General features: G+C 42.0%; 1 protein-coding gene and 1 long non-coding RNA gene across 2 annotated transcripts in view; one reads left to right on the top strand and one right to left on the bottom strand.

The window, feature by feature from the left end:
* Positions 1–3,193, top strand: part of LOC143646773 (uncharacterized) — a 125,839-nt gene extending 122,646 nt beyond the window's left edge. The window contains exon 5 of the long non-coding RNA XR_013157607.1: positions 2,842–3,193. This is a non-coding gene — a long non-coding RNA (uncharacterized LOC143646773). The remainder of the gene's footprint in view (positions 1–2,841) is intronic.
* Positions 1,647–14,521, bottom strand: MS4A7 (membrane spanning 4-domains A7). The gene is made up of 7 exons (XM_077116112.1): positions 14,241–14,521; positions 11,432–11,591; positions 9,968–10,102; positions 7,728–7,784; positions 5,783–5,989; positions 2,908–3,009; positions 1,647–2,183 (listed from the first exon to the last, which is right to left on the bottom strand). Exons 1-7 carry the CDS (start codon positions 14,246–14,248, stop codon positions 2,109–2,111), a joined length of 744 nt encoding a protein of 247 aa, XP_076972227.1. The 5' UTR covers positions 14,249–14,521; the 3' UTR covers positions 1,647–2,108.
* Between the last annotated feature and the right edge of the window lie 3,190 nt (positions 14,522–17,711).

Below are 17,711 nucleotides of genomic sequence, written 5' to 3' on the forward strand. Positions count from 1 at the left end.
ATGAATATGACCCACTTATTTCTTAACAGGATAAATATTTTCTTTTGTTTCTAGTTTGATTTAGAAGCCTAGAGATTTTGTATCTATGCTGTTTCCTACCATGTTTAATTCATAGGACCTACCCTTGGCATATCTCAGAATGTTTCCACGTTGGGCCACAAGTAAAAGTGTTTGTTCAGGTACATGAGTGTAGCAGACTGACTGGTAGCCACCTAAATCCTTCTCTCTCCTTTCCATCATCACAGAAGTGCTGGGCACACAGTTATCCTGCTAGACTCCATTTCGTGTCTTTCTTTGGGCTTATGTGTGGCCATAAGGCTGAATTCTGGCCCGTGGGGTGTGGTGTGGACCATATGTCAGCCTGGCCCCAAAATGCTACACGTTCCCTTCAATGCACGCTCTTCCAGTTATTGGAATAGTGATGCCCAGGGAAATTCCTGGAAACTGGTGTTGAAAATGGCAGCACCAATCTGCTCCCCTTCCTTAGAACCACCCTAAACTATTTCATGATTAAGATATAAACTCCTAGTGCTTTCCCCATATGCCTTATGTCTATTTGTACTGTGTAACCGATGTCCTTCTCTACCTTCGCAAACTTCTATCATGACAAACTTATTTGATAGGTGAAGTCAGAAGAAGGGGCGTTTTGCATGCGTAGCCAAGGCTACCTTTTTGCTGTCTTGAGGGGAAGCTTGTTTGCAGGACAGAGCCTTTCTTCTCTGCTTCTCTTCCATATGCATCAGGGTTAGTGCCTATCTTATGTCTATCTTTTTTTTTAACATGGGCAGGCACCGGGAATCGAACCCAGGTCCTCTGGCATGGCAGGCAAGCATTCTTACCTGCTGAGCCACCGTGGCCTGCCCAGTGCCTATCTTATAGACACAGGTTTAGGAGACTCTCTCTCTTTATCAGCTCTTGAGCGTCAAGAGCTGTGAGGCAGTGATTCCTTTTGTCTTTGAAGAATGTCACAGAGACTATCGTATGTCTGCCACCCATTCACGCTCCCCCTTCCCCAGGCTGGCACTGTCGCTGGAAGGCAGCTGCCTAACCCCAGGAATGTCCATTCTGGCTCTCTCCAATCAGATCGGGCCACGTGATAGAGGTCACCATTGAATTAGGGCTTTTAAGAAGCAGGTGGAATTTCTCCACTAAGCTTTTCCCCTTCTGTTTCCAAATGATTCTAAGGTTCCTGGGCTGGGGAGACCCAGAAGGCTAAAAGAAACTGGGTCCTTGAATCTCTGGGTAGAGAAAAAGTGGCTCTGACAACCCACATTGGGATAAGCACCCACATTGGATAATTATATGAAAGAAAGTATATAAGTCCCTGAAACTTCAGTTTGCTGCAGCCAGCATTAACCTAACTTGTAGATATAGGAAAAAGTCCAACTATTCTCCAAACTCAGCTCTCCCCTTTTGGATGGGACCCAAGGCTTAGCCTAGGGGACAAGATTAAGAGGCGCTTTCTCCAGTAGGCTGAGTTGTGTTCTCCAATACTGTACTCAATTTGATATTATTTCTATATGTTGAATATCTTATTTGGTTTAGAATTTATATGGGAGAGAGGATCATGGTTAAAATTATAATATGTGAACCCAGATATTTCATAAATTCATTAAATGATACAGGAAAGAGTCATATTTATCTTTTTAAATGTATTTTTAATCAAACCGTTCCCTAAGACCTAACATTTAAACAACATGAGTGTGAAAATAACATAGAAACAGGACCTACAAAGCCACATGACCTACCCAATTCACACTAGCAACAAAAGGAAGCACAAAAAAATACACATTTACTCTTCTTCTTCCTTATAGACAGATGAATCATTTTCTGCTCTCTTGGCCCAGAAAAGTTCATAAAGTTTATGGTCATTTCACAGGACTGGCTGATAACATTTTCTTAGCCTGGGCTTTTGGGAAATTATTTGCAAGAAAATAAAATGACTCATACTGAAAACATGAGTACGAAACAAAACAAAGCAGAGGCTTTTTTTTTTTCTTTTTCAAGTTTGACAGTCGTCAAAATGGCAGAGATTTCAGGAAAGTCTATTCACCCTTTACCATGAGCACAGGGTTTCTGCTTCTTTTTCCTCTGAGGTCAAGACTTATTCATATCCATGACTTTGAAGAACTCCTTTTAACCTGTTGGACATGATCTTGTGACCGAGACAGGAAAAATGCACTCTGAAAAAGATGAAATTTGTTTGCAGTTCTTTAACTCTGATTTTGGAAGCCGTTTTTGTCATATATTTAAAATGCCTTCCCTTCAAATTTTATACAGTCATAGCTTTTCTAGTTTGACCACATCACACAATTACACCAATATTAGTATAAACCAGTGCCATTCCCTAGTCTGCTAGCTAGTTTTCCTTTTTATGATCCAATTGTAGTTGAATCATAATACGTCCAATCCCTTTAAAACTTTTCCATGTAATTGGACTCAACCATGTGCTGCTAGGATTTTTAGGGAAAACAAAAATATGTAAAAATTTTAACAGTAACAGCTAAGAGGCAGTAAGGAAGAGTACAAGAAAGCATGAACCGAACAGAAATAGCTTAGTAAATTCTCATTGCATTAGCAAGGGGGCTTTGCTACAGAGATTCTCAGGAGGCAGTGGCTGAGTTCGTGACAAGGGTGTCAGCCCATTAGTCTATATCATTAATTCTCCATGTGGCTGGTCTTCTCATGAGATGATTAGATAAGGCCAAATAGCTTCGTATTCAGTAATTCACTAACCGGTCTGCCAACTGATCCCAGTCAGTTTATTGGAAACTTTTTGCACTATAAAAGGCACATTTATCTCATGGCTGATCATTGACTGCTCTTTCTACCTCTTCTCAGGCCTGGATCATCATAGCCGTGACCTCAGGGCACAGCAAGCGTCCCACGAGATGCCAGCATACTCACCCCAGGGCTGCTGGAGTGGGACCGTGTCCTCCATAGGATGGAAGCGTACACAGCTATGAAGAGCTCCAGCACAGTAAAAATAAGCATCACCACAAGCACACCCTGTAAATCAGGACATGAATGGTCAGCGGGGTTGACAAGCCAGCCCTTGAGCTTAGCTGAGAGGAGACCGAGAGCTGGGGGGCCTGGAACTGGACAGAGTAAGAGGCTGAGAAAAGTGATTAGTTCCCTTTTCTGCTTTCTGTTTGGAATCTTTTTTCAGATAAAGAGAAAGGAACAGTGACTGTTTCATCTCAGAACCTTAGTATCCCCATACAGTCCCTCACTAACCTTCTGGAAAAGGGTAATATGTCCTTTGTCACCAGTTGGATTGTTTTTATTATTTTCTTTTTGTCATTGATATTTTTTATTCTCATTTAGGTATTGCTAGGTCTGGATCTTTTTTTTTCCCTGGACTGGCCTCATTGCATTCCTACAGACTGAAATCTCAGGTCTTTCTGTAAATTCTGAACAATTCTCAGTGAACTCTCTTTGCCTACTCTCCTTCCCCAGGTTATCCTCCTGGGACTCAGATCAGATGTTTTTTTGAATCTTTGTAACTTTAGATTATCCTCCTTGTTTGTTAACTTCTCCTTCATAGTTTCCAAATTTTTATTTTAGCGTTTTGAATAATCAGAGCTATGTTCCATTTTACTACTTCTTGCTTCAAATGTATTGAGTTGTGAGAGAAAGATCAAAGGTGATGGTGGAGTTATACAGAGAAGGTAGGATTTAACAAATGTATTGAATTTGCTGTTTAATTGATCCACTTACTTTCTAATTTCAAAGACCATAATTTCCATTTCTAATCATGCTACTTAGTTCCTTTTAAAGTCTGTTTACATTTTCTTATTGTCCTGTTCTTTCTTTTTGGTTTTAATTTCTGATTTATATCTTTAATCGTTTAAAGTATATTTTCCTGATAGTCTGTTTCAAATCATATTTTCTCTAATTCTTGGGCTGCTACTTTCATGCTTCTTCCACCTCCTACAGTCCTCCATGTTTTTTTCTCCCTTTATGTTGTTCATAACATTTTTATTATTATGTATTTTCCCTGTGTGTGTGTGTTCATGTGGTGCTAGTGGGGTTCTGTGATATGAAGGAATCTCATATATTGAGTTTAAAGTAGTTTCCTTCAAAGCTAGATGGTTTCATCTTTCATTCTGCTAGAACCTTAGAGTTCCATGGATCCAGGAGCAATTCTTTTAAGTTAATTTGAGGGTCCCCATGTTATATGTAATTATGATTTTGAATACCTTTGCTCTACAAGTCTTAGTGAGTTGATTTTATCCAAGTGACCTTTATGGCAGAGTTTCTTGAAGCTTCTTGGGATATTGGGCAGAATTTTGTTTTACTTTTACCAATAGGGCGAATATTTCAATCTCAGATTCTCACATTTTTGCAGGGCCCTCAGTGTGAGCTCCTTGCTTCCCATCATGGATATTAAAACTCCACACTCCCAGTACCTAACTTCTATGCACCTATCCAAACTTTCATGGGTTTCTGATACCAGTTCTTGTTCAATGATCCAGCTTTGGGATTTTTCTTAACTTCTGAAACCTAAGACATCTTTCCTCTCTTTTCTGTCTTCCTTCTTTCTACTCACTTTTCCTCCCTTCCTTTCTATCTCGGATATATGTTTTCAAGGTTATCCTTTTATTAAGAAACAATGGCCCTTTGAGGTCTACTCAGTCTGGCGTGTTGCAGGAAACATCTTGAGAGTGGGAGGTGGTGTGACATAATGAGATTAGGGTTTGTTAAATTAAGTCCCCAGTATCCCATAGCCTGGACCCCACAGCTCTCTCTCACCCTTAGTTCCTTGCCTGCTGTCTGCCCTCCTCTAGGGTTATGCTATCTCCTGGGCCTTTTCAAACGGTTCTACTTCCTCTAGCTTCTGGCGCAAAGGGGTTGCTTTAGACAACCTCTGAATCATGTGGACAGACTCAAGGGAGGTTGTGAGTCCAACAATTTGCAAAAATTCTCAACTGGAGAGTCATGAGACAGATATATCTAAGGGAATGAGAGACACTTACTTGTGTCTCCCCTGCCCTTACTAGGAGGAGTCACAGAAGAAAAGCCTTTCTCATTAAAAGGTCACAAGTTTATGGTTTTAAAATTATAAGAGTGACTAAATCAGGATTGTCACCATCAATGGGTGGCAACCATTGGGTGGGAGAAGGTAACAGGAAAGTGCTGCCTAGAGATACTGGCATTTCTGCTAGGAGTCAGATCCATTGGCGAGCCATCCCCCACTCCCTTCTCTTTCTCTGACAGCCCTGCTGGACCAAAGTAGAGTCATCATGTGTTTGGGCTTCAGATTCAAGTTCTGTGGCTAAGTTAATGAAGCATACACAGCCATTCCCTTGATGCAATTAAACACTGTGTGGGCTTCCCCTAGTCCCAAATTAAGACTGATACTCAGTTCTCACTGACTATTAGGAGACAAGTGTCTCTAAGGGGTAGAGCTTCCAACACCAGCAAAGGAACCCAGAATCAATAATCCAAAATAGAAAGATAGAGAGAAATTTCTGCCTGTGTGGAGGAGAACACACCTTCTCAACAAAGGGGACACCTTGCAGGTGAAATCTACCAAGGTTGGAGTATTTGTCATTTAAGAAAAGCCACTTGAAGGGATAGATTCCCCACTGCCCTTCTCAATTTCCTCTTTGAACTTTACAAAGTTCATCCCCTGTAAATATATTTGAAATTTATTTTTCTCTGCCTGCCATCAGGCATTCAGACCAACAAGACTAGACAGTGTTGAAAAAGCAGGGATTATGCAAAAAGAAGATGCTGAGATTTCATGTGACAGGATATTCAATCTGAAACTACTTACTGTCAGACTGACACCAGCCAGGAGACAGTCCTTGATTTCATATACTGAGTAATAGTACTCCGAATAAGGCAGGGCTGATAGATGGTCCTTTTCTGAGCGACACTGTTGAGAGGCCGACCCCAGGGCAACCAGGCCGTGGGCGAGGAGGAGGAAGCCTGTCCCAGCCACCACTGAGCTCACGGCATTTGAGGTCAGGCTGCTCAGAGCCTGCAAGAGAAATCTGCAATGGGCTCACATCGCGGAAGCAGCACCAACTGCTCCTGCCGCACTGCCTATTGCACTGCAGTGGTGCTTCTTAGGTGTGTTTTTCCCTCTAAGTTGTGTGCTCCTGGGGGGAGGGGGCACAGATTGTGTTTTGTTCATTTCTTTATCCTTCCTTTCTATTTATGATGTCATGTCACATATTTAGCAAATATTTGTTGAATGAGAGGATGCATAAATGATTTTCTTCCTAGGGAGAGGGGTACCATTTCCTGACTCTTCTACCCAGGCAGGGGACACCAGAAAAGCAAATGCCTGCAGTTTCCTAAAATGGCAGGGCCAAAGGCAGAGGTACATGGGCTTAGATCCTGTGTCTCTCTGCTCCATTCCCTCAGAAGCTAGGAATTATCAGACCTAGCAACTCCCCGACAAAAGGCAGCAGTGCGGAGGGGAGGAGGCAGCCGAGCCCTTTGCCTTTCTCCATTGCAACCTTTCCCTCTGCCCCTGGCATACACCTGACAGGTGACTTAGGAAAAAGCCACATCCTGAATTAAGGAGATCCCAGGGTCTGGTCAATCATGGTTGAGGACACATCAATGGTGTGTGAGGCTGGTATATGCCCCATCAATCTAAACCTTGGGACTGGCGTACTGGGTTTAGAAGAGTTCCCAATGTAGGAGGCAGCCCTGGAGGGGATCAGAACTCTGGACTCAGAAGCAGAAAACCTAGACTCCAGTGCCATCTCTGCCACTGACCGCCTCTAAATGTATAAGATGAACATACAGACCTCTGATGTGACTTTTCAAGGGACCCCAATACACAGAAAGCAAAATGTAAGCTTGGGCTGACCTCCAGCCATGTGAGTCCCTCAAAGGGGAAACATGACAGCAGGTGGGCTCTACTGTCCCCTTGGCAGCTGATCTTCCTTCAGGGACACAGAGCTTGGAGCTGTGGCCACCCCTCCTTCCAAGATACACAGGATTCTCCAGTGATGCTTAGACAGAGAGGGGCATGTGCTGGGAACCTGGCAGAGAACCTGGAGCATCAGTGGCTCCCCAAAATATAGAATAGAACCCAGAAGAGGTCATGGCAAATGTGGTTCTCTTAGGTCTGATCCCTTATAGGTAGGTAATCGAACTTTCTCATTGTACCTCTGCTTTTTCTCTGAAGCTGCTCCTTTTCTATGTAAGGAGAAGCCACAGATTGGGCTTCCCAGGAGGGACCAAGACCATATTCTAGATGCTTTTAGGCCCAGAGAATGATTCTAAGGTTTGTGGAAGCCAGGGGATGTTCTGGAGTGAGCAGTACCACCTCTGCCTTCAGCACCCATCAGTGCTGACATCACAAACTTGCCCCCCACCCTGTCCTCCACTGCTCATATAAAGTCTAGAAACCTTACAGACAGGAATCAACATGCAATTGCTCTTACTCTTCCCAGCCCTACTTTGACCTAGGTTTTTCTTGGTTACCCCAAAGGAGATAGTCAGTTTTAGCCCAGAAGAAGATGCCTTCTCCATTCTGCTACTTGATATTTAACTGGATGAGGTTTACCATGGTTACTTAGAGAGTGGAGATGTCAAAATATACCATAAATTATTTTCAGATTGTCACCTTGTCCACTGAATAGAGAGACCTGGGCGTCTCTCACTTGCTCTGAGCCTTACTTTAGATTTTGAACTAAACGTATTAACTCTGAGGTCCCTTCACTTCCATCCAGCTGAGATTTAATGGTTCTCATACTTACAAATGGCTTAGTTGATTTTCTCCCAGAGATAATTGAGAGGAATCCAGTAAAGGCAAACTGCTCAGAAAAGAAAGAAATGGTCAGTGTACTTGCCTTATGGAAATATGCCCACTCTGTTACTGTCAATCACTGCATCAATAAGTGTTGTTGGAAAACATTTAGGGAGATAACACTGCAGGAATGGTATGGGGCCCTATCAAGGGGGAGGGCTGATGTCTGCCCTCAGGGTGTATACACTGACTTTGAAGAGTAGGATGATATACGGAGGAGCTGGATTTATCTTGGAAATTGCTAGTTGCTGAGAAAATCTGGAGGGAAGGTGTACATGGGAAGGATGAGAAGGCTGCTGAATTACAGGTTGATAGGCAGGAAGGTGAGGTGGACCAATGACTTGGAGGAATAGAAAGAGGGAAGCAGCTGTGCTGGTTTGAAAGGATGTATGTCCTCGAGAAAAGCCATGTTTTAATCCTAATCCCATTTTGTAAAGGCAGCTGTTTCTTCTAATCCCTATTCAGTACTGTATGTTTGAAACTGTAATTAGATCATCTCCCTGGAGATGTGATTTAATTAACAATTGTTAAGCTGGGTTAGTTGGAGGTATGTCTCCACCCATTTGGGTGTGTCTTGATAAGTTTCTGGAGTCTTATAAAAGAAGAAACATTTTGGAGAATGATGAAGGAGATTCAGAGAGAGCGGAGAATACTGCAGCACCATGAAGCAGGGAATCCACTAGCCAGTGCTTTGGACATGAAGAAGGAAAATGCCTCCTGGGGAGCTTCATGAAACAGGAAGCCAGGAGAGAAAGCTAGCAGATGATGCCATGCTCACCATGTGCCCTTCCAGCCAAGAGAGAAACCCTGACTGTGTTCGCCATGTGCCTTCTCACTTGAGAGAGAAACCCTGAACTTCATCGGCCTTCTTGAACCAAGGTATCTTTCCCTGGATGCCTCAGATTGGACATTTCTATAGACTTGTTTTAATTGGGATATTTTCTCAGCCATAGAACTGTAAACTAGCAACTTATTAAATTCCCCCTTTTCAAAGCCATTCTGTTTCTGGTATATTGCATTCCAGTTGCTAGCAAACTAGAACAGCAGCCAACAGAGGTAGTTGGGAAAGAGGTTTTGTTATGGACAAGGTGCAGAATCACATGGACTTCAAGTCATTGGTGTAGGTAGGTGTCCTGAAATAGTGTAGGTGGGAAGGGCAGGTTCAGATGTGAAAAGGCTTTCATCATAAAGTCCCAGAAGTCAATATTTGATCTCAGTGGTATTAAGGATCCAGACTGTGGTGGGAGGGTGTTCTGAGAAGCTGAAATGCCAGTTAAGTTTGTGACTTGGGAGTTGGGTAATCATTGACAAAGAGGGTCAAGTTTTTCAAGCATGAGGTAACTGGAGCTTTCATGAGGGAATATGGGGGTCTCAATCACTGGTTAGATAGAGAAGCAAAGGGTGAGTTATATTTTGGGGTGGAAGCAGGGCTACTATCTGTATTTACATGTTTTTTTGTCTACCTGGAGGTGATATCTTTGTATAATTTATCTGCCCAGAATGGGTGATTTTTTTCTCCTTTGTACAAGCCTACATGGAAAAGGAGTTGCTCTTTGCGAGAGGCATGAGAACATGCCTCTTCCTGGGCTACTCCCCCCACCCCAAAGTATCCACTGAACCTTTCTTCATGAGCCTTTAGATAGAAGGGAGCAAACACGGCTTTCTGAGGACTCAGGATTGAATGCATAGCAAGGATGTCCCTGCTTCCCGTGAACCTTACCTTTGCTTATCTCATTCTCTGCAAACCATGGCATCTGCTAGTGGCCTTCATTTTATTGTTTAAAAATGTCCTTCTCTCCCTCTCTGACTACCCAAGTGTAATATTATTAATATGGAGGGAATCTAATGGCCTTATTGAGGCCCCAAAGAGAGATGTGGACTTTAAGGTGCTTTTTCAGAGGCCTGCTGGGTACAGCTATGAAATAATTTCTGTTCAGTTGAGTTCATTGCATTATCTTCTCTCTTGCCTTCCCCCCCTACTAACTCCTCCCTGGATTGCTCATGCAGGAGGATGGATTTATCCCTTTGCCTGCAAGGGAAAGACATGATGTGAGACAGTGCAGAGGGAAAGTCTGAGTCTTGGTCTTCTTTCCCTGCCTCTGTGCCTTTTGAGACTGAGTAACTCCATGACCAAGCACCCAGTTAGCATTTATAAAGCAGGTCCCCTCTTGGAAACCACACCCTACTCACACACAGAGGTCCTAGAAATGGGTACCCAGACATCAAAATGGTGGAAACTGCTGGATTGAAGTAGGAAGAGTAGGAAACAGAAACCAAAATGGCCCCCAAGCTTGCAATCACCAGGCAAAACAGGATCTGGATAGTCTAAAAGACAAGAAGAGGTGGGTAAAGGGGCTGTAAGACCTGGTCCATTTCAATCTCATCTCCACTTCTATCCCCACCGGGAAACTCAACTATTTTTTACTCTTAGAAAAACCATAAAGGAAGATATTTTATGAGGCTGAGCTATGGGCATTCCAAGTTTAGGGACATAGAAAGAATGAGAAAACAGTAAAGGAGGAATAAGGAAAAGGTAAGAAGGAAACCTGAAGTGTGTGAAGTCCAGCTGGTCAAGTGAATAAAATGTTTTGAGAAGGAGGGAGTGATCAGTTGCATCAAATGTCCCTATTAGTTCAAAAAAGCTGAGAACTGAGAATTGGACATTGGGTTTAGCAATGGACCAAAGGAGACAAAAACTACTGGATATGATTCAAGAGAAAATATGATTCCATTAACTTTCTGCCCTTTGGTGCAGTATTGGCGGGAAGAGGAGAAACACGATGGGGTGTTAGCCAAGGCTTCTGATGGGAACTCTAGTGGAGGAGGCAACAGTGATTTTGAAGTCAACATGTTCAAGGAATAAAGGAAAATGATTGGCGGAGGGTGAACTATTTAGTAACTCCTTCTTTAGCATGAAATTCTGAAGTAGTTTTTAGAGATGAAAGCAAAAGATTAATCTGGAAGTGTCAATGAGAAGCAAAGTCAGTAATGACTTCACCTTCATGCCCAAAGATAAGGGTTGCAGTGGAACAGTGTTCCCAGTTGGGAGCTAGATTTCTGTTTACATGATAGATGAAAGGGGCTTTGAGGAAATTATTTAAAAATAAAGGAGATTATTCTGTTCAATGACCATGATTTCCAGAGGGCACAGTTGGTCAAGGTTTCCAAAGCTGGGAACTTGTAGGAGTTGAGGTCTAAAAGGGGATACTCAGAACCATATGGGAATTAAAATGCTTGTTATGAGGTCTTGAATGTCTTATAGTGACTTGGGTAAACAGGTATAAAAAGCACAAGGAGATTAGTACAGAGACTCTCATCTCAAATGGTTTGAAAAATGAGCTCAGACAAAGAAAATTGAATTTAATTATATTGAATAAAATCATATGGTTAGATGCAAAACCTCTACCATACTAAAGACAAATTAGGAGAAACTTGATTTAGGGGTATTCAGGTGGAAAAGACCTGGTAACCTTAATTAATTTACAGAAAAGACTGAGAAGTATATAGTCTTCCCATAAAGACCCACTTTATGTCCCTATCATTTTGGAGTGAGCTGGAAAAAATGAAAGATTTCTCATATCTTTGTAGGTCTGTAGTCTGGATATGTTCACAGTTGATTCCTTTAGTGTTTTTCCTACAATAAGATGGACTTACCCCAAGAACTGTGGCTTCCTTTTGCAGGCCATCCTGCATTTTAGCCTCTTTTTTGGAGGTGTGTCCAGGTTTCTCTTTTTGGTGGGTAATGACATCCTTTGGAGTGAAGATGTCAAAGGCTCCCTTGGGCTTGGATTGTGATAGCATGATACTGATGATGCTGGAAGAGGCAGTAAACTCATTTAGGACTGAGTGTTTGACTAGAAAGCATAAATATCCCAGTGACCAGACTTAGTAGGAACTTAGAAAGGTTCTTCTCCATTATCCAAGGGTAGTCTGTCCTTTAGGATGTGGGAAGCAATGGGAACCTAAGAATGCAAGCAGGTTGCACAGTCTATCAACTGTTGACAGCAAGTATGTCACTGGGAGTAAATGGTGAAAATTTTAGAGTCACACAATTGAGAAGCAAATAATTCACACAGAACTTTGTGGCCCTGAGTTTGTTCACCTTTCTCTGCTTCCAGTAGCTCCTACTCCCAGCTTTCCTTTCCAACTCCTTCTACCTCTACCTTACCTGTGTACATTTCCAGGATTGCATGTCTTTGCTACATCTGTACTGCTCAGTCCCCTAACCTAGTCTTAATTTTCCTTCCATTAGGTGTTACATCTGGAGAGAGTCTAGGTTTAAAATCAAACAGTAGTTCCTGGTAGAATAATAACAATTGCTAACCTTTCTTGAGCAGTCCACTATGGGTCAGGCACAGTATTAGGAGCTTTGCATGACATCTCATTTAAACCACAAACAATTCTCAGAGATGGGTGTTATTGTTATCTGAATTCTGGAGATGAGAAAATGAGGCTCGTATATGTCATGGAGGCAAGCTTTGAATGCAGTCTATTGCCAGAGCTCTTCAAGGTTTGGAGATGACCACGTAGTTATGTCTAATCCTCATCCCCTGCTACCACTCTCCCTTATAGCTGAAGCCCATTGGATGCAATTCATCAGTCCTGTCCCCAGCCTTAGGACCATTTCTGATCTTAGGCAATGTGGGCTGAATGTTTCTCCATAATTGTCCTCTGCCTTGTTTCTTATTGTTTGATAGCCCAAATCTGCCAACTAGACCCCTTCTTTTTTCAAGTCTTAATAACCAGCCTCACTAGTGCTGGATTATTTCATGCATTTTTTTGGTTTTCATACTGAAGGACTATAGGAAATACTTAATTCCAAGCCTGAAGCTGGTACCTGGAAAGGTGGTGACAGCCCTATCTGCTACCATGCACATTTACTTTCTTTTAATCATCATCATCATTATTATTTTAATATAAAGATTTACTAACTGTATCAGGGATCGGAGTAATTAAGGTTGACTAGTAAGCAATAAAGAGAGCTTTAAAAAATATAGGAAGAGCAGATACAAGGAGCAGCCACTCAGGGCTGAAAGAAGGCACCCAAGGAAGGAACAGATCTGGAGAAGCCTTTCCTCCTATTCTGACAATCAGGCTAAGATCCAGAATTCATTGGAGAAGTCTCCTTGGATGACAGAGAAGTTTTCTGAGACTGTGGAGTCCCCTAAGAGGGTGCCAGGAAACCATTAATGGGAAGATGCCAGTCCACTGGCCCTTCACTGAGGGGGTGTTGAAGAAAGCTAGTCAGGGGAGACACCAGTGCTGGTGGCCAACTACTGCTGCAGGAGCCAGGTGTTGGGCAAGCCACTTGCTCTGCAGGAGCTGGGGGCTGCACCCACGGCAGGAGCCTGCTTACATGGGCACACCAGAAGCAAGAGGAGAAACCCCCTTTTTAGTCCAGGGACTTCCAGCAGCCTCTACAGACCATGTCCAAGTTTACCATCATGTGAGCGTCAGAAGAGAAATGGCTACAGGATCCAACTTCATTAGTGCAGAGTGGAGAATAACTGGCACCTACAGGTTTTACATGTAAGTCATTCTTTTATTTTTTTTTAAATTGCTTATTTAAAAGAGTGCATATGGTAGCAAATTCAGTTGAAAAGGGAATAAAGCTTAAAGAAGAAGGTAAAGGAGTTTCTTAAATCCCACTTTGTAACAACTACCATTTCATATGTATCCTATAATAGTTCTCCATAAACAGTCATTCTATCCAAGCCATTCATCTTTGACACTAATGCATAGAGGCCAAAAAATCCTAAATTTAAATGGTGAATGGTATATTGCTATGAAGGAATGTTTCAAGCTTCATCTAACCAGTCACATACCCCTGTTATTTAGATTGTTTCTGTTTTATCACCATTCTGAACAGTGCTACAAGGAATATCTTTGCACCTCTGTGGTACTTCACCTGTTCAATTATTTCTAGGAGTAATGTATAAAAGTGGATTTACTGATGACACATATTTTGATGTGTGTTTCTACTTCTTAGGAAGAATTCTGTATGGCCAAGTTTCTTTCTGGCTCCACAAGAAGTCTCTAGATTGATTTCATCAATTTTTCCAAACACCATGGTTTGAGAAGATGTATTCTTCCCACATTCAACAAATGGAGACAATCTTGGAGTGACCCACAACTTTTCGAGATGGTTCTAAAATCTCCACTTCGGAGACAAATCATTTTGGAGGCCCACACCCCCGAAAACAGCAATTTTCTTCACTACAGAATGAGAACAGATTCCTGGCCCTAACTCGTTGCACAGCATTTGTCATTTAAACAGTCCATGGTAAATCTGGATAATAGCAGAGAAGCATCAGATGGAATGACTCTACAGAGAAATGCAGAGAAGTTGCACAAAATTATCACCGCAGAGACTTGAAAGAAACCTAAGGATCATTTTACCCAATTGTCTCATTTGGCAAATGAGTAAACAGTGGCTGAGAAAGAGAGAGAGGAATTGACTCACTAATTCATGTGGAGGATCAGCAGCAGAGGCAGGTTAAGAATCCAATTTCCAAGCTGTTCATAAGCACATAAGCTCCCCAAAAGTCAGGAGCCCAGATGAGTTGCTTATCTGTTCTCCCAGCCAGTCTCAAGCGTTGTGGCCAGTGGCCCAGTTCAGGGTCAGTTCTCAGCCAGAACCTCCTACCGGCTGCGCTGACCTGAGCAATCTTCTCATACTGTTCTCCAACTTCTGGAACTTCCTGTCCCTTTCTCAGTGCAGCTGAGATATTATGATTATACAGGATATGGATTTTGCTGTAGTTATGGACGATTGATGTTGTGCAATGTGCCTCTCCTTCCTTTTTCAAATTTTGAGGTCTGGAATGAGCAAAGAAAATAAAAGGAACAAGCAAGAGACTAGTAAATTGCACAGTCCCAGGCTAGAATTCTTTTCCACCAATTGCTATGTGGAGTTGATTACGTCATCTTATTCCTTTTAGCCTGAGTTTTCGTATCTATTATGGGCATGAATAATAATAATGCCATGGTGTGGCTTTTGAGAAAATTAAAGAGAAAACATGTCAAAAGCCTACAAAGAGTAGATACTCAATAAACAATAACTCTTGATAAAAAATATGTCAATCTTGAACTTGGGAGAAATTACTTATTTTGTCATTTCCCAGGCTTTTGGCTTTGTCAAGCCAAAATCAGACTGTGGGGGATTTGTTGCCTAATTTTTACTTCTTTTGGGTGCTTCTCCATTCTCTGTCTCTGGGTTTATTTCTTCTTAACTTCCTGCTCAGGGAAGTTCAGGCACGTTTTGGGAAGGTTAGTGGACTGGAGTCAAAGGCAGAACTACCAGGGCTTCCAATAACCCCATGCTCTGAACAGTATGCCTTGTCCAGGGGCCACCATTGTCATTTTTGCTTTCCTCTTAAGTCTTCTAGGACAGCAGCTATTTCCCAGAAAGAGAGAGGTTAGGATGGCTGAATCAGCAGTTGGCTGTATCACATCCTTCGTACAGCCTCAATTTCCTGAAAGGGGGCAAGGTTGCTCCTCAGAGGAGAACCAACCTAAACCATAGAGATTTTACAAACTTATAAATTGGTTTGTGTGTGGGGGGGCATGCAAAGATAGTTCAGTAGTAGAATTCTCACCTGCCATGCGGGAGACCTGTGTTCAATTCCCTGTCCATGCACTTCCCAAAAAACAAACAAACAAGCAAAGCAAACAAAAAAAATTCAACAAATGGTGCTGCAAGAATGGGATACTCACATGGGAAAAATAATGAAATGTGACCCCTCAATACAGCATACAAAAAAACGAAACAAAACTATAAATTGCCTTCTTTTGGAGAATACCATGCTTATCTTCCTTTGAGCATGTAGTTTTGCTATGCCTTACAGTTTTGAGCTATATACACTGAAACAAGCAAACCTATAAATACTTGCAGAGAATTTTAGTCCAATCCTTTATTTCTCCAAATGGGGCTGATATTGCTGAAGGAAGCTGCCTAAGATTATATGTCAAGTTAGTGGAAGAAGGAGCAATAGAAACCAGGTTTCTTGGTACCCAGTCCTGGATTACATCTTGGCAATAGTTGGCCATTTCATCATCACCTTAATTCCCATGACCAATATTATTGTCATTTAAGAAAATCTCCAGGATCCAGAACTTCCTTCAGACCTAAAACCTGCTTTCTCCATGATCAATGAAGGACCTTTGACATCTGGGCATCCCCCATACCTCTTCTGAACCTGAGAGTGAATTTATAGAATGATGAAAATGTCCTCAGAGTTATTGTGAGGATTAAGTCAAACAACACAAAAGTGTCCCAAATAGAGCCTGGTGCATATTAACCATTCAGGAAATCTGTATTCTTTCTCCAGCATCATCTCCCTTTTTCTAGTAAAGTATATATTAGTCCTAGACAGATCTCTGGTCTCTAGACTTAATCCTTCTCCATTTCCTGTAAATACCTCCTCTTGTGCTTTGAATGCAAAATTATCAGCCCTTTTGCAAAAAGTCCTGGAGTTCTAGACTGACGAGTGACTCATGGTGCTAAATTTGGCTCAGGGGTACAGTTGAGGGATTTTTCCAGTTTCTCACACTGTTTACTCCAAGCTGACCATGAAGCTAATAAAGTGGGAGTGTGTCTTTGATCTCAGAGGACTCTACTGACCTTAATGGAGGTTAGTGATATTTTTTTGCTCTAGAAATAGGGTGTGATGGAGCTCAGGGAAGGAAACACTTGCCAGGGTTAACGTATGCAGGGTCCGACTGTCCAGAGTGCAAGTTCCTGCAATGGATCTCACCTCCCTCCTTTATTTAACTTACTTCTTTTGATGATTGACTCCACTCATGGGATTCTCTTCCTGCTTCTTAGACCCTCACATCATGACAGCAGAATGAAAGCTAAAGGACCTTTTCCCCCAACCTCATCATTTTACAGGTGGGAAAACTACCTGTAAAGTATCCCAGAGGTTGCTCAAAGAGTTAATAGTGGCAGGGGTGGTCGCTGCTTCCTGCAATTCCTATCTCTATGATAATTTAGTACTTTCTTTCAGAACTTTTCAGGTCTTTAATGTACATATAGTATTTTTTTATATATATAAAATGCTCTCCACTAAAATAACTTGGGAGGTTTCTATATCCTGGATGGTATTCTAAATTACCGAGAGGTTAAGTAACTTATCCCAAGAAACACATCTACTAACTGGTGGAAGGCAAAGTCTGCCTTCAGGGACTTTGGTCTTAAGTAAAATGTCATACTACTACTTGGGGAATCACATCTCTGATTCTTTTGACTTGAACAGTGGAACCCCAAACCTGATGCAAGACCCTTCTTTCTATGGGGCGTCATGTGAACAAGTGTTGGTTGTTTGCTGAGTGCCCTCAGCATCCAGGTAAAGCAGAACTGTTGGAAGGATCATTCAGTGGTAATGGAAGGGGTGAGAGAATGAGATCATCTTATATGAGAAGGAGGCTGAGCATTTGAACCTTTGGAGTAACTAGAGGACACCCAAATGGTACAGTGCCGAGAAAACATGTGGTCGAATATCTTTGCACTCCATTCTCTGCAGCTCTGCAGGGAATCTTCTCCATCCTGGTCTCGGTCCCTGCTGACCTCAAGCATGTACAGAGCATTCCTAGTGTGGCTCTTCACAGAAAATCTCCTTACTGAAGAGCTATGGGGGCACAGTATTCCTTCAAAAAACTTCCACATGGAAAAGTAATGGTGCTTACTTTTTAGTCAATCACTACTTTCTGAGTTTCTTTCCTGTGCCAAACTTTGTTCTGGTTACAATGAGAAACAGGAAAAAAAAAAAAAAAAAAGACAAAAATCACCTTCCCCCATGGAACTTACATTTCAATGGAAAGTTACAAAAGAAGAGTAAAGTAAAGTAGAGGATAACAAAACCACAGTAAAAGAACTTGTACGAGGAAGGAGCAAAAGAAATAGACAATGGAACAGAGCAGATGTTAAGAAAGG

Source organism: Tamandua tetradactyla, chromosome 9 (genome assembly GCF_023851605.1).
Source record: "Tamandua tetradactyla isolate mTamTet1 chromosome 9, mTamTet1.pri, whole genome shotgun sequence".
Classification (NCBI taxonomy): Eukaryota; Metazoa; Chordata; class Mammalia; order Pilosa; family Myrmecophagidae; genus Tamandua; species Tamandua tetradactyla.